The sequence below is a fragment of the Rattus norvegicus genome, chromosome 6 (genome assembly GCF_021556685.1).
Source record: "Rattus norvegicus strain SHRSP/BbbUtx chromosome 6, alternate assembly SHRSP_T2T, whole genome shotgun sequence".
Lineage (NCBI taxonomy): Eukaryota > Metazoa > Chordata > Mammalia > Rodentia > Muridae > Rattus > Rattus norvegicus.
Genome location: NC_141539.1, coordinates 61603808 through 61618343, shown reverse-complemented (window position 1 = coordinate 61618343; position 14536 = coordinate 61603808). Strand labels below are relative to the sequence as shown.

The 14536-nt window shown below is 38.6% G+C and overlaps 1 protein-coding gene across 11 annotated transcripts in view; it reads right to left on the bottom strand.

The window, feature by feature from the left end:
* Positions 1 to 14536, bottom strand: part of Dgkb (diacylglycerol kinase, beta) — a 756364-nt gene that overhangs the window by 28960 nt on the left and 712868 nt on the right. For all 11 annotated transcript variants that reach the window (XM_087554410.1, XM_087554412.1, XM_087554415.1 and 8 more), the window contains 2 exon segments: positions 9110 to 9230; positions 7808 to 7868 (listed from right to left, as the gene is read on the bottom strand). In XM_087554410.1, the coding sequence (XP_087410536.1) occupies positions 7808 to 7868; positions 9110 to 9230 (182 nt within the window).

The following is a 14536-nucleotide window of genomic DNA, read 5'->3' as shown; positions in this document are numbered from 1 at the left end:
ACTGAAAACCTAACCAGATATAGATAGCCACTTAGTGAGATCCAGGATCCTAGAGGAGAACCCACTACTGTTGGTTTCCTAAATGCAGTCTAAATACTTATTACACTCGGAGAGAAATGCAGTTTTCACCCCCGTCGTTAAGAAAAATTCACTTTGCATCAGAGAGAGTTATCTAAGGCTGCCATTGGGCAGTAACTGGGAGGAGTAGAGGGAAGGGAAACTATAATCAGATATATTGCACAAGAAACAAATATATTTTCAATAAAAGAAAACAAACAAACCAAGCAACAACAGTCAAGTTTAGGGAAAGGTATGTCAATCCTGCATTCTGGAAAGCATTAGGAAGAGGCTACAGTTTGGCTGACAGCTTTCTTGGAGACCAGAGAACCTCAAACTAGAAAATGGAATTTTAGGTATAGCACAAAAGCGAGCTGAAACACCAAGGAACCTGTAAGTACTTCTATAGCCCACAATGACTGGTCCCAGCTTTCAGAGGTTTGTTTGTTTGTTTGTTTGTTTGTTTATTCACTTTATATCCCAATGCCACCCACACTCTCTTCCTAGTACCCTCTCACACAGATTCTTGCGGGAGGGGATCTAGGCCTGGGAGTGGATCTGGTGTACGGAGAGCAATGAAGAAAGAAGGGAAGTCACTGGTGGGCTAGAGATGGACATCTTTAGGACATCCCAGAGACCTGAGACACGTGGAGGAAACAGGCTGGCTATGGGAGTGACTCTAGCTGACACTCTTAGCATTGGGGTATATGGATCCTGAAGTGGCCACTTTCTATATATACCCAGGCAGGACACTCAGTGGAGGGATAAGGACCGAAACCCACCCACAAAACCTTCCACCCAAAATATGATCCACCTGCAAGTTGTGCAGAAACAAAAACAGAACAGAGACAAAAGGAATCACCAACCAATGACTACCTTAAATTGAGACACATCTCATGGGCAAGAACCAATCCCTGACACTATTACTGATATTCTCTTATGCTTGCAGACAGGAAATTTGCAAAAATGTCCTCTCAGAGACTCCACCGAACAGCCACCAGAACCAGATACAGAGACCCACAGGCAAACATTAGATGGAGCTCAAGGAGTATTATTGAGAGTTGGAGGAAGGATTAAAGTCCACAGGAAGACTAACAGTCAATTAACTTAGACCCTTAAGGGGTCTCAGAGACTGAACCACCGACTAAAGAATGAGTATGTGCTGGACCTACTACCGCCTCCCCACCCCACATGTGTAGCAGAAGGGTAGCTTCATCTCCACCCAGGTCCTCCAACAACTAGAGCAGGGTCTGTCCCTGAATCTGTCGCCCTTCTGGGAATTCTGTTCCCCAAACCGGGCCGCCTTGTCTGTACCTAGTCCTGCAGTGACTTATTGAGCCAGCAGACTCTATGGGGGGGCAATACAGTGGGCGTCTTCCCCTTCTCAGAGGAGAAGGCAAGGGGAAAATCAGGGGAAGATCTGTGTGAGTGGGTACCAGGAGGATAATTTAACACTATGTCAAGGACACTAAATTGCACTCAAAGAGGGACTAAAGAGACATTGAACTTGGGGGGTCAAAAGAGTCGTAGCTGTACAAGGGTGGTACTCAGTGTTACTTGGAGCAATTGTGTGATTGATGGCTTTGGTTAGGTTGAGAAATATAACTCAATGATCATTATCAAATAGTGATAAAAATGCTATTTGACTAAAGGTGGCCCTCTGCTACAGTTTATAGTCTGACACAGTTTAGTTACATTGGAAATTAAAATGGAGCAAGCAGATTTCAAGGGAGAATTATAGAAGGACTTAGGAGAGCAACCACTTCTAAATGCTTCTGAGAGGATGAGTTGATGCCAGCTATCACTCCAAAGAACATTCAGATTTTAACTGTTGTCATTTTATCACTCAATTATGATCTGTTCATGACTTTCTGTTCTCTGCAGTATGGAAGAAAGTTTCAGGAACCTTTTCTTGTCCTTAATCATAGAGAAAGCAGCAAGATGATGTTGTATTAAAACTCCATGGGCATCAGGTTTTGCAAAGGTGTCACAGGTAATGACTAATACACGGCTGTCAGCTCTCATAATTTCACATCCTTTACAGAACACAATCTCCAGGGTATGTCCAATAAATACACAACCAATACCACAGAAGTAGCCAGAAAAGTTTAAGCTATACCACACCAGGAAACAGAAGGATTTAATCTTTGGAGATTGGGAAATTATTCCATCCATGATACATTCAAGCTCTTTGCTTTGAGAATATAATGAATAAAGATAACTCAAAATAACTTTAACATGTATTTAGATATGAAAATATGTGAATGAATTGCTAGCCAAACTACATTATGTTCAGTGAGAGAAGATTTAGTAGAAAGCATGTTTTAAAATGCTATACTACCCCAAGAAGTATTTAAGAAATTTATAAATTCATAGTTTACTTGGTACTGGCAACCAAATTATGCAGGAAGAAGAGTTTTGCATCCCGTGAGTGCAGGGAGACCCAAATTGATGGTCAGCAACTACAGGGAATTCATGTGTACAGAGAGCAGAAATGACTGTATTTTCACTGTGATGTGGTTGATGCTTTCACAGGCTGGAGATATGGAGATACTGGAGCTGATGCTTGAAGAAGTGGTGAGGAAGAATGTGTGTGTGTGTGAGACTAGAGGGGGGAGTGGGCTGGAATGGCAATGCCTACAACAGGCTCTGTGGAGGCAAAATAGCAAGGACTGCCCCAAAGAACAACTTGTGTCCATTGTTAGGAAAGGGAGAAAAATTTATCCAGAACCTTGGGAAGTGCTTGGAAATATGCGAAAGAGGAAGTAGAAGAAGAAACTATTAAAAAGAAAATTTAAGGTATGTTCATTCAGGAACTCCTGAAAAATTCTAAGTAGAAAGGGTTATGGTGAAACTATGTTCCACAGTGAAAATACTAGAGAATCGCCAAAGTAAATGAAAAGGGGACAACAATCGGGATGGGAGCATGTGTAGCCCCTCTCCAGAAGACAGGCACATAATGACATGTAATGGGACAAGTTTAAGACGCTGGTGCTAGCCTTGGAGAGAAAGGAAAAGATTGCAGACATGGAATTATGTAATTAAGTGGAAATGTTGGTTGGTTTAGGGCATAGTGAATGTGGTATACGAGGACCAAGGTGTCCAGTTCTGGAAGAACTGTGTGAGTAATGCAGAGGAGCAAGAATCATTAATATTCGTCAGTGGGAGTTTGCAAGAAAGCAAGTATGTGGTGTATTTGGGGAGGCCGTAATCAAGGTTCCTGAAGCTTTGTGTAGTCACTTCACATTGACAAAAAATAATCACGGGAGGTAGAAAGAGGGAGGTGTCTGGGAGGGAGAAAGGAGGGGAAGGGAAAAAGGGGGCAGGATCAGGTGTGGGAGATGACTGGGAGAAGTAAAGAAAGTCAGGAAATTGAATGGAGATGTGTAGCAGTAGGGGATGGAGAACTGGGAGTAACCACTGAAAGTCTCAGATGCCAGGGACCCAAGAGGTTCCCAGGATCCAACAGGAATGACATTAGCTGAAATACCCAACAAAGGGGAGAGAGAACCTACTGAGACCATATTCAGTGGATAGGCACAGCCCTCGGTTGCGAAATAGGGCTACCCACCCACCTCAAAAATATCAATCCGGAATTCCTCCTGTCAAAAAGAAATGCAGGGACAGAGAGAAGAGCAGAGACTGAAGGAAAGGCCATCCAGAGACTGTCCCACTTAGAGATCCATCCCATTTGCAGACACCAAACCCAGACACTATTGCCGATGCCAAGAAGATAGGAACCTGGTATAGTTGTCCCCTGAAAGGCTCTGCCAGCGTCTGAACAATACAGATGCGGAAACACACAGCCAACCATTGGACTAAGTGCAAGGAATCCCCGTGGAAGAGTCAGGGGAAAGATTGAAGGAGTTGAAGTGGTTATCAACCCCACAGAAAGAACAACAATACCCTCAGAGCCCTCAGAGCTCCCAGGGACTAAACAACCAACAGAAGAGTACACATGGACGGACCCATGGCTCCAGCTGCATATGTAGCAGAGGATGGCATTGTCTGGCCTCAATGGGAGGGGAGACCCCTAGTCCTGCATAGGGGAATGCTAGGGCTCTGAGGAGGGAGGGGGAGGCAGTACCTCATAGAAGCAGGAGGTTATGGGAGGGGATGGGGGTGTAACTGGGAAAGGGGGATAACATTTGAAATGTAAATAAAAATAACCAATAAAATAAAATAAAACAGTATCAACTCAAAAAATAGGGCATGTTCGGTGCACAAATATTAAAAGAAATCTGTGGTCTGTGCTATGCCCTATCTTATTATTTTAGTCTGTCTTCCTCCAGTTTCTGGGCTGCCTTTGAATTTCATGAATGCATGGTTCATAGAGTCAGTATGTTCTGTGTGCTCAGGAGGCAGAAGTTAGAATGTAAAGAGAGGCTGGAGAATCCAGCTTATAGGCAACTCTTCCAAACCATCCATACCAATGTGCATTCTTCAATCAATAGTCACTTGCTTTAAATATGTTTACTAAAATGATGAAGGTAATTACTAGGCTAAAATCCACTCTTTGTTACTGTCGTGAATGCTAACATATTGTGATCACAGGGATATTTGACTGTTTCTTAGTGGGAGAATTTAGAAAGTCATGAAAGGAATTATAAAATATGAATTTAAATCTCTCATTTTTTCTCTTCTTGATATTTGTGATGCAGCTCTGGTGCAATTTATAAATAAACATTACTTTGATTTTTTTCTTGACATTACTTAACATTTTTCATTCTGATAAAACATTCAACCTATTTTAATGCCATTTTAATTTCACTGTTGCCAGGAAGATTTTCATTGTTAAACAACTATCACTATAATCCATTTCAATAATCTATATTGATTTTATAAAACTTATATTAATTAATTTAAGACTCAAGACATATGCATTTTTTGCCCTTCTCCACCATCTATGTGATTCAAAAGAAAACAGACCTTCTGGTTTCTCTAAAATTATAACTAGAGAAACTCCTTCATAAATCGAATATCAGCTTATGGATATTTAAATTTAGCAGAGAATTTTAACATTCTATAATTTCCTATGTTCTGTAAGAAAAACATTGTGCTATTTTATTGAAGGAAAAAAACCCTCTCTCTAGTTAAGCTATACAACTGCTAAGAATATTAAATATTCTCTTCAGTTAAAATAAAATTTAAAGTTCAAAGTCCCATGTGGTTCTAGGAAAAGTAGAATATTCCAAAATTCAAATTAACAGTAATAAACCTCAGCATGATATAGTTTTTGGCCCACTGAAAGTTACAATAAATGTTTTAAATGGATAAGTACATTTATAAAAAGAAAAATTTAAATTTAAATTGTATAAACTTATTAATTTAACAATTGTAGATCATAATAATTGGTAAGTGAAGTGAGTATCCTGCTACTAATTGTAAGAGAAAAGCTCAAATCAGTGTCAGAAGTGCTTATGTTAAACAGTTAAAGCTAGTCTAAAAATTTAAATATCCATAGACATAGTCCTTGCAAGAACTAGAAACCCAAGCTAGTGACTTTCCCTAGACCTTAACCCAGAGAGAACTTAAGGCACCCAGGACGTTATCACCTTGGGAGGGCTGTGGGAAGAGTAAAGAAATTGTGACTCCTTGGGATCCAGTTGCATGGTTTTAGTTCCTAGTCTGCTATGTATTAGCACTGGAGAATAAGACAAAATGTTTTAGTTTAGTTCTACTGTGTGTGTGTGTGTGTGTGTGTGTGTGTGTGTGTGTGTGTGTGTGTGTGTGTGTGTGAGAGAGAGAGAGAGAGAGAGAGAGAGAGAGAGAGAGAGAGAGAGAGATTACATGTACCCCTACTCATTGATTAAGTATTTTGATAGCTGGGCATATGAAATATCAGGGGTCTTTATTCAAGACCACTGTGGCATCTGAAATAATGCAAAGATGTTTGGTTCCACTGTTTTTGCTTTAGTTTTACTTATTCTCTTCTGAGCATGATTGAGCAACAATGGTCTTCCATTAAAAGTAAGTGTTCCCATGACCATTGCCATCCTACATAATAAAAAGTAATCACTACCATGACAACAAGTTTACAACAATTTCTACAATAGCCATCATAACTAGTATTCTTGTTTTCTAGTGCATCATCGCCATTGTCATAACTTCTGTTACCACTAACATTCCGAACATCAATACCATCACCAAGAGCACAATTCTCACCACCACTACTGTGTGCACTAGTTTTGTATCTACTTGACACAATTTAGAATCATCAGGGAGGAGAGGCCCAATTGAGAAAATGTCTCTACAAAACTCAGATTTTAGGCAAGCTTATAGGGCATGCTCTAAGCTGTTGATGCAGGTGGGCCAAGCCCAGTATTATCTAATAGTCTTAGGTCTAGAAGAAAGGAAGCTGAGCAAGGAATGGTGAGAAAAACCACTAAGCAGCTTCCCTCCATGGCTTCTGCTTCAGATCCCACCTCCAGGTTCCTGCCCAGTTTCAGTTCCTGTCTTGCATGTTCTCAGTATACTATGACTTGGGATATGTAGGCCAAGTAAAGTGTTTCCTTCCCAAGTTGCTTTTGGTCTTGTACTTCATCACAACAACAGTAACCTTAACTATGACAATTGGTAACTCTTAACAACGACAACACTTAATATCCATGGGACTATAAATGTGACCATAGCAGTGCCATTCAGAGTCTAAAGATACCAAGCAAAGCAGAAATGCATAAAATCTAGTAAGTGAAAGAAGAAAAACGATATCTGTAATTTAGAGTAAGGGAGAGCAGAGAGCATTTGAAAATCATCAGTCTAAGCATCTGTATCAGGTGGTGATGGGATACTGGATATCTACATATAGAAGTATAAAACTAGACTCCTGACTCTCATCTTGTACATATATCAATTCTAAACCAATCAGAGACATTGATAGCAGATCCCAATCTCTAAAACTGGTGAAGGAGAAAGTAGAGCAACACATAAAGATAAAGGTTTCTGGAAAGAACTCTATGAATGGGACTTTCCTTTTTCAGGAAATAATGTCAACAATGAACAAATGGGAATTCGTGAAATTAAAAAAAAAGGTTCTGAACATCATGAGAATAAGCGAGAGAGATGAAGAGGCAGCTTACAGAATAAGAGGAAAAATTTCTTAGCTGTCCAACTTACAAGTACTGTCATCTGGAATACACAAAAAGTCAAGATAACTAAACAAAACAAATTAAACAGTCCAGTGAACAGATATGTTATGAGATGAACAGATTTTTTTTCAAAATATGAAATATTAAGAGTTAATAAACCTGAAGAAAAATTATCCAACCAGTATCCTTCAAATAAATGCACATCAAAACATTGAGACTCTATCTTACCTCCATTAGAATGGCAGTTATCAAGAAAAAAAAGAATTTATTTTATTTCCTAGAACTTATTAGCCTCTAGTAACTATAAGAAATGTTCAGAAACAACCAAGATATTACTTAATAGTACATCAGCAGATTTTCCTTTTGTATGTTTCAAAGTGCTATAACCAATTTTCTTATGATGTCTTTGAAGATAAATCCTAAGATATTTGAGACATTTTATCAGTATTTTGCTTTGTCAGTTGACCTTTGGTATCTGACAGGGCTTCCAGATTTAATGCAATATTTTTTTATATAAACAAAGAGAAGAAATGGAATTGGTGAATAGTTTCTAGAGAAGACAGGACGAAAATTAGATACTGGGATAACACAGCCACAGAAGTACATGATCTGTAGAAAGCCAAAGTCATACTGGCAATGATTCTCCTCCATTTGCTACTCACTGTGCATGGGGTCTGCATCCATGGCTCTCCATCAATCTGCATTGGCAGTGACTTGCTTGTCCTGGGGAAAAAATCACTTTAACTATAATGCTAAAATATTTAATATAACAGATTATCCGTAAGACATAAGGTGGTAAGTCCAAGGAAGGCAAATACGATCACTGCTGACCTCTTCTGAAAGGGGAATTTCATTAACTATTAATGAACACTCTGAAAGGTTCCTTGGTCACAAGAATGTTAAAAGCTTCCGGGTAAATGTGGTGACATGAAGATTAATTCTAATGCCAAATGAAAATACCAGGGTTTGTGTTCAAAGAGACAATTAGAATTCCTAAAGCCAAAGAGCCTCCTTGTTGACATACACAATTCTACCACCAGCAAAGGCAACACCACCACCACATGCATTGTAAACCTTACAAAAACATGTTGGGTGTCTAAGACTTTCTAGGATCAACACGTTCACAAAATAAGATTTAATGGAACTCCACCACAACTTGTTTTATTTTGTTCAAAATACTTTCTACGGTTTTCTATAGGTGAAATACTGCGAAAAATTCAAACATTGGAAAGTTTATTGTGAACTTATTTATAATTTAGGTTTACAAGAAGAATGCTGTGCTTTAGCACATAAGAAAAATGAAACTTAGAGAACAGCAGTAGTTTGTTCTTCCTCCTTTGGATAATTTGTCCAGTAAGTTCTTTGGTGCTTCAGCAACTTGAGCGTGAATGAACACAGGGATAGATTAAATTCCCATATTAGTTGTAACATCTATAGATTATGATTGAATGGAAATATCTTCCATACACTTATATTTTGAATATTAGGAGCCTAGTTGATAGTTTGGGAATTTCTAGATGTTTCAGTAGGTAGACCCTTGGTGGAAGAAGTTGAGCACCGAGTTTACGTTCTTGGGAGTATGCTGTTCCTAGCCTTCCTCTCTCTTTCTTCCTGGTTGCCATGATCCAGCTAACTGATCTGCTACAACATGATAGGCTGACACTCATCTACCCTGAGCAAAATAAACCCACCCTCTTATAATATATTTCCTCATTTGTTTTGGTCACAGTTATAAAAATGTATACAAAGCACCATGGTAATAAATACGAGACTAGATTCTATAGAATCTGATAAGAAGTAGCTACTAAAACTGTAAAATTTGTTAATTTCTATCATTTTGAAATACATGTTTGAACCATTGATCAGTTGAAATAAAAATAAGATAGATATCACTATCAGTTATCTTGTACCCTCTTTCTTAATTAGATATCAAAGCATACTGTCAATTAGAGCTAAAGAACTACCTGATAACCACAGAGGAGCACTGAGCCAGCCGCCGGCCAGCACTTTTCAGCCCCGTGTATATTTGGCCCATTTCCATTGCTCCTTCCAAGCCAACAACCTCCAGTAGCTGGTCACTCAGATCTGAAAGAAAATAGAAACCTGGTCAATCACAGTGCATGTGCATGTCCACCGAAATGACACCATATCATATGGAAGTATAGAAGCCACTTCGCAAAGTGTCTGTCTTGAAAATCAAAAGCAATGAAGAAAACATTGTACTTCTGTAAGTGTTAGGATAACTAATCTCTGAGGCTCTATGGAAAACTATTTGCTGTCAGCTCATTCTAAAACAAGGAGCAAGAACAAATTCAGAGCCAAATAATACCAAAAGAAACATACCAGTAGTTTCTAACATCAACAAACTTGATGTTATTCCACATGTATACACGGAAGAGCTATACAGCCCACATCACACATTTGGCAGCAAAGTACACATTTCATCACTATAAATACAGCATACAGATCTGCTGTTAGACATGATTTTGTTAAATTCCTCAAACAAGAGGCCTTGAAGATCATGGAGTTGAAGCTTATTTCATAGGTTATCAAGACGGCGTCTTATTTCATCAAGTGGCTTGTATACAGGGTAGCTTAAAGTTGAAGAAATGATAAAAGTTTCTGGAAACACTCCCTCAGATTAAGGAATATATCCTCTACCAAAATGATATTTAAGAACAGATGAGATAATTAGCACATTGCAAACATCATCTTATTCTTAATAATGAAGACTCCAGAAAGGGACTGGTACTTCTAGGTGCCACCTCTTTAGTATCCATTAAGCTTGTATCACAGGCAAATGTCATTGATACTTCTTCTAAACCAACTTAATGAAATAGAAAATAAGAGGACCACTTTTAAAATATTCACATACCAAATAAAATGATAATGACAAAGCTGAACCTACGTTCTCTAAAGTGTAAACAATGTACACTGGTATTCCGCACCGGAGATACTTAAGAATATAGATGCATTTCTCGCAAGCATTGTACTTTGTAAGTCACAAGCTCTTTTAAAGGTTTGTACTCATTCAGAAAGCAGCATGTCTCCTCCGACCAGTTAAATCTCAGGGGAACCTGCCTCCACACTTTGAAAGTAGACTAGCTCATTTATAGACCACAGAGTGCTAAGATTCTGATAGGATTCATGTACCATAGTGACCACACATGGTCTTGTGCTTGTGATGCTCTCTGTTTTACCTCTTTCTCTTTCTTTCCTTTTTTCTTTTTTCTTTCCTTTTTGCTTTTTTGAGACAGGGTTTCAATGTGTGGACGTGGTGGCTCTGAACTTGATATTCAGACTACGATTGGCTCAAACACAGATATCCACTTGTTCTGCTGAAATTAAAGGCATATGGCAAAATGTCCGGTATGGTATTCTTTGTTAGGTTCTTGGTGTTTTTTATAGTTGTAAATAAATAATTTGGTAATGTTTTAATAGCAAAAGGAAGTCTGGAGGAGGTAGCACACAGTGGGAAGCCACAGCAATTATACAAGATAAATGCTTGGCAGCTCTGTAAAGTCAATGTTAAACTTGGGGAGAAGCAAATGTGTTTGTGTGGGATCCATCTTGTACAGAGAGCTTTCACTCATTACTAAGGAGTGTGCGATATCTCAGAGTTCTGAGTTCTTAATGATTCATGTTCAGTGGGATTCAACCACTGTGAAAAGCACTCTGAAACCCTCAAAACTTCACCAGACTCATGATCACTACAAAGGGTAACAGCAACACTTAAAACAGAATATGTGGCCAAGGCAATGTATCTTAAACTGAATGATAAAGGAATGTTATTTTAAAAATGTAACACTGCAGTTGAAGCAGGAAGTAGTCCCAAATAAAAACAACCATTCAGGTACAAAACCGGCTTTACCAAGCTATGGCTTAGGCTTGAAACCTTATAGCATCCATTTTGCTGCTGTCACCCTATTTAGACTTGTTTCTCAGAAGCTTATTCTCTGTTTTTAGCTTAAATTTCTCTTGCCAAGAACAGATGGACAAGGAATAGAAACATATTCTTTCAGCTGTAGCCGACACTCAAATGTGCTTGGCTCCCTAGTTTGGGTGTTAGTGTTCACATTTCTTAGGTATATGTCAACCAGAAAGTGGCATCATGGCAGGTGCTAAGGGCCCAGATGTGAGCGAGGTAATAGGTAGAAAGTGCATCTTCCAGAAGGAGCATGGATTTGGGGTTGTGATTTGTACTGCTCAGTCCTGAAAATAGGTGAGATTTTATGCAATCTTTTTCTAATGATCTAAGACTGGAAACTATTCTACAAGTGAGGCAGTTTCTCACAACAGAGTTGATCTGTGAGCCCTAACTTTTCTATGAATCACAGGGATTTGTCTACACCCACACCATATTGCTACCGTCTACCACCCTCGTGCTGCATTTTATCTTTAATTTGTCTTCTTCTCCATGGAAAAAATACCCTGCAAATCAATTCTACTATTAATAATCAGTAAAGAAGATATAGCTAGTGCATTCAGACGACTTGAACTTTCAAATTTTCATGCCCTTGTATGAAAAGAGTTCTTTGGGAATGGGAGAATATTGAGGAACACAAACAAGGATAAAGAAATACCATGTCCATTTTAATTAGGTATTAGGAGGAAAGAAAAGGAAAAGCAAAAATAAAAACCCAACCAACTTTACATTTGAGCTGTGGAATTGGTTCTCATAATATGTTGGCATTTTGATGCTCCATGATCCACTTGTCTGTCTGTGATCATTGAGATTAAGATCTTGACCTACTTTGGACAAATAAATTCCATCTGTATATTGCCAAATTGTTTCTGTTTCTAGTAACTCTTAAAACATTAAAGACTTTTTCACCTCGCATCTTGCAAAGCACACTGTCTAATAACATTCATTTAATGAAATAATGTGACCCTTGGCAATGGCTTTACAATTTTAGAAGAATTGTAACAAACTGTAGCTCCTGAGCAAAAGTTCACGGCATTGTCCCTTTTCCCATGAGTTATGAATTAAGAGTGACGCATACAAACACACACACACACGTATAAAGCGAGTGCTAAGTATTTAACAATAATATATTGTGACATCAGAACTATGTAAAATAATTTCATTGTTGTTAAGCTAATTTTCATAATTACTAAAGTTCTGTGGCTATCTAGCACTCGGAAGACAAGATGTTTGAGTTCTGTGTCAGGGACAATATGGGTCCCGAAAATGTTTGCTGTATGAGTCTTTACAAGAATGTTTGTCTACCTCTGCTTAAGAAAAATGTTAACTCTTTCAGATCACAGACATTCGTTTTAGTTTGCTGTTACAGATATAAAATGATGTCAGTGGCCTGGAAGGCATAACATCTGGCCACACATCAGAGTTCACATCCATGTGGTACCCAGCTGTTTCAAACCAGGGTGTCTCACTACATTCATGTAGGGCTTGTCATGATCCATTTGCTAAATATAGATTTATCATAAAACATCAATGTTTCCAATTTATATCAAAAGAACTTGGATGGCTAGCATGCTCCTTTATGCTCAGTCATTAAATTCTTGTTCACTTTTTCAAGTGTTAAAAAAATCAACTTAGACAGGAAGGCAAACTTATAGTCAGTCCTAAAGAGCTAGGTGAGTCACTCTTTCTGGATGTCACTTATTGAGCATCAAGTAATCCAAATGGCTGGTGAAATGGCTCCGAGAGTAGAGGCAATTGTTTTCAACCCTGCCCAAGCCTGTTGCCCTGAAGTGGAAACCCTGAATCCACATGGAAGGAGGAAAACAAATTAATACAAATTGTCCTCTGACCTTCACATATAAGCTGTGACAAACACACACACACACACACACACACACACACACACACACACACACACACACTGAATAAACAAATGAAAAAATATCTGACTTAGGATGTGTGTTTGTCTCCTGAGATAGACCCTGCTTTTCTTTAACTTTGTTATGAATAATATTTATAAAATAAGAAAGAGAAGAGGGCTCAACATCAGCCTTAGGAAAGTCAGCACATTTCAACCAAATAGCCAAGGGAACTTGTTGCTGTGGTAGAGCGAACGGATCCTAGTGCTTAACATGGTGCAGGCATGTTCTGTCTCTAGCCTCAGCCCCAGCCCTGCCTTTGATTTTTCAAATCCTTTCCTGAATATTGGTAATGCGCTGTTTTTATCACACAGAAAACTAGGGATATGAGAGTAAAATCTGAATCTTGGAGGCACAGGAGGAGTGGAGCTAATAAGTGGGTAATATTTATTCATAGTCTCTTCATCTTGACAGGCAGGCCCTGATAATATGTCTCATTATGTAATTGTTTCAGACGGCCATATGCGAGAGAACAGAAGAGGGTGCAGTGCAAATGCAGACTGAGAGTGGGTTGCAGCATGTCACAGAATAATCTGTCCCGAAGGGAGAGGAGGGAGATGTGAACCAGAGCAAGAATATCCTGCGTGTGTATGGCATCCAGCAGCATGCTGCCCCACTGTGGGAGCTGAGGGGGTAACTAACAGGTGCATTTTATCATAACAATGAATTCCTAATTACATCCCCACTTAGCAAGTCCACATTTGGCCTTTGCCCATCAATGACGCCCTATCTTCTGCACATGTGTAGATCATGTGCTTCCTGTTAATGTTTTCTTTATCTTGCAAGAGTTTAAGACATGAGCAAGGAGCCAGAGTGATCTATTTTTTTTAACCATTTTTTTTTTAAACTGGAGATTAAACCGATGGTCATGGTCATTGGTCTTAATGTATGTTAGGCTGACACACAGCCCACAATAGCTACAAACCAATTTCCACAATCAACATTTAAAAGTTCAAAGGAAAAGAAATATATGAGACCACTTCAGAGATTCTTTCACCTTAGTCACATCCAGTGTCTACTGGTGTCTAATTTACATGATTTAATCTCTTTCCATGCCTGCCAGTATTGAGAAGATGCAAAATTTAAAAGAGGCTGATGTGCCGGAGTGATTTTAAGTAATAATGTGTTATCCTGAGATCTGGTTATAACACAGTAGCAGACATTTCATACCTTAATGACCATACTGTGTGACTGTGTGACCACATATCATCAACAATTGACAGAGGGAAAGGAACAGTTACAATATACATTGCATGTTTGCTATGAACATAGTGTCTTCTAAAGGCTTTACAGCATTCTCCTAGTTAAAACTCCCAACAGTTTTTGAGGTTAATACTATTATACACATCTAACTGATGGCAAACATATAGCATGTGTCTAAGTCTTCGCATATGATCGAAAAATATGGTTTTCCAATGAGGTATGTTTGGGTTCAATTTTGTGTTGTTGTATAACAGGAAGAACTGATGAAAAAAATAATGAAGGCTAAAAAAGTGTACATCTTAAAGTCATTTTATTAACAATACTAATTATTTTAGATTTCACTA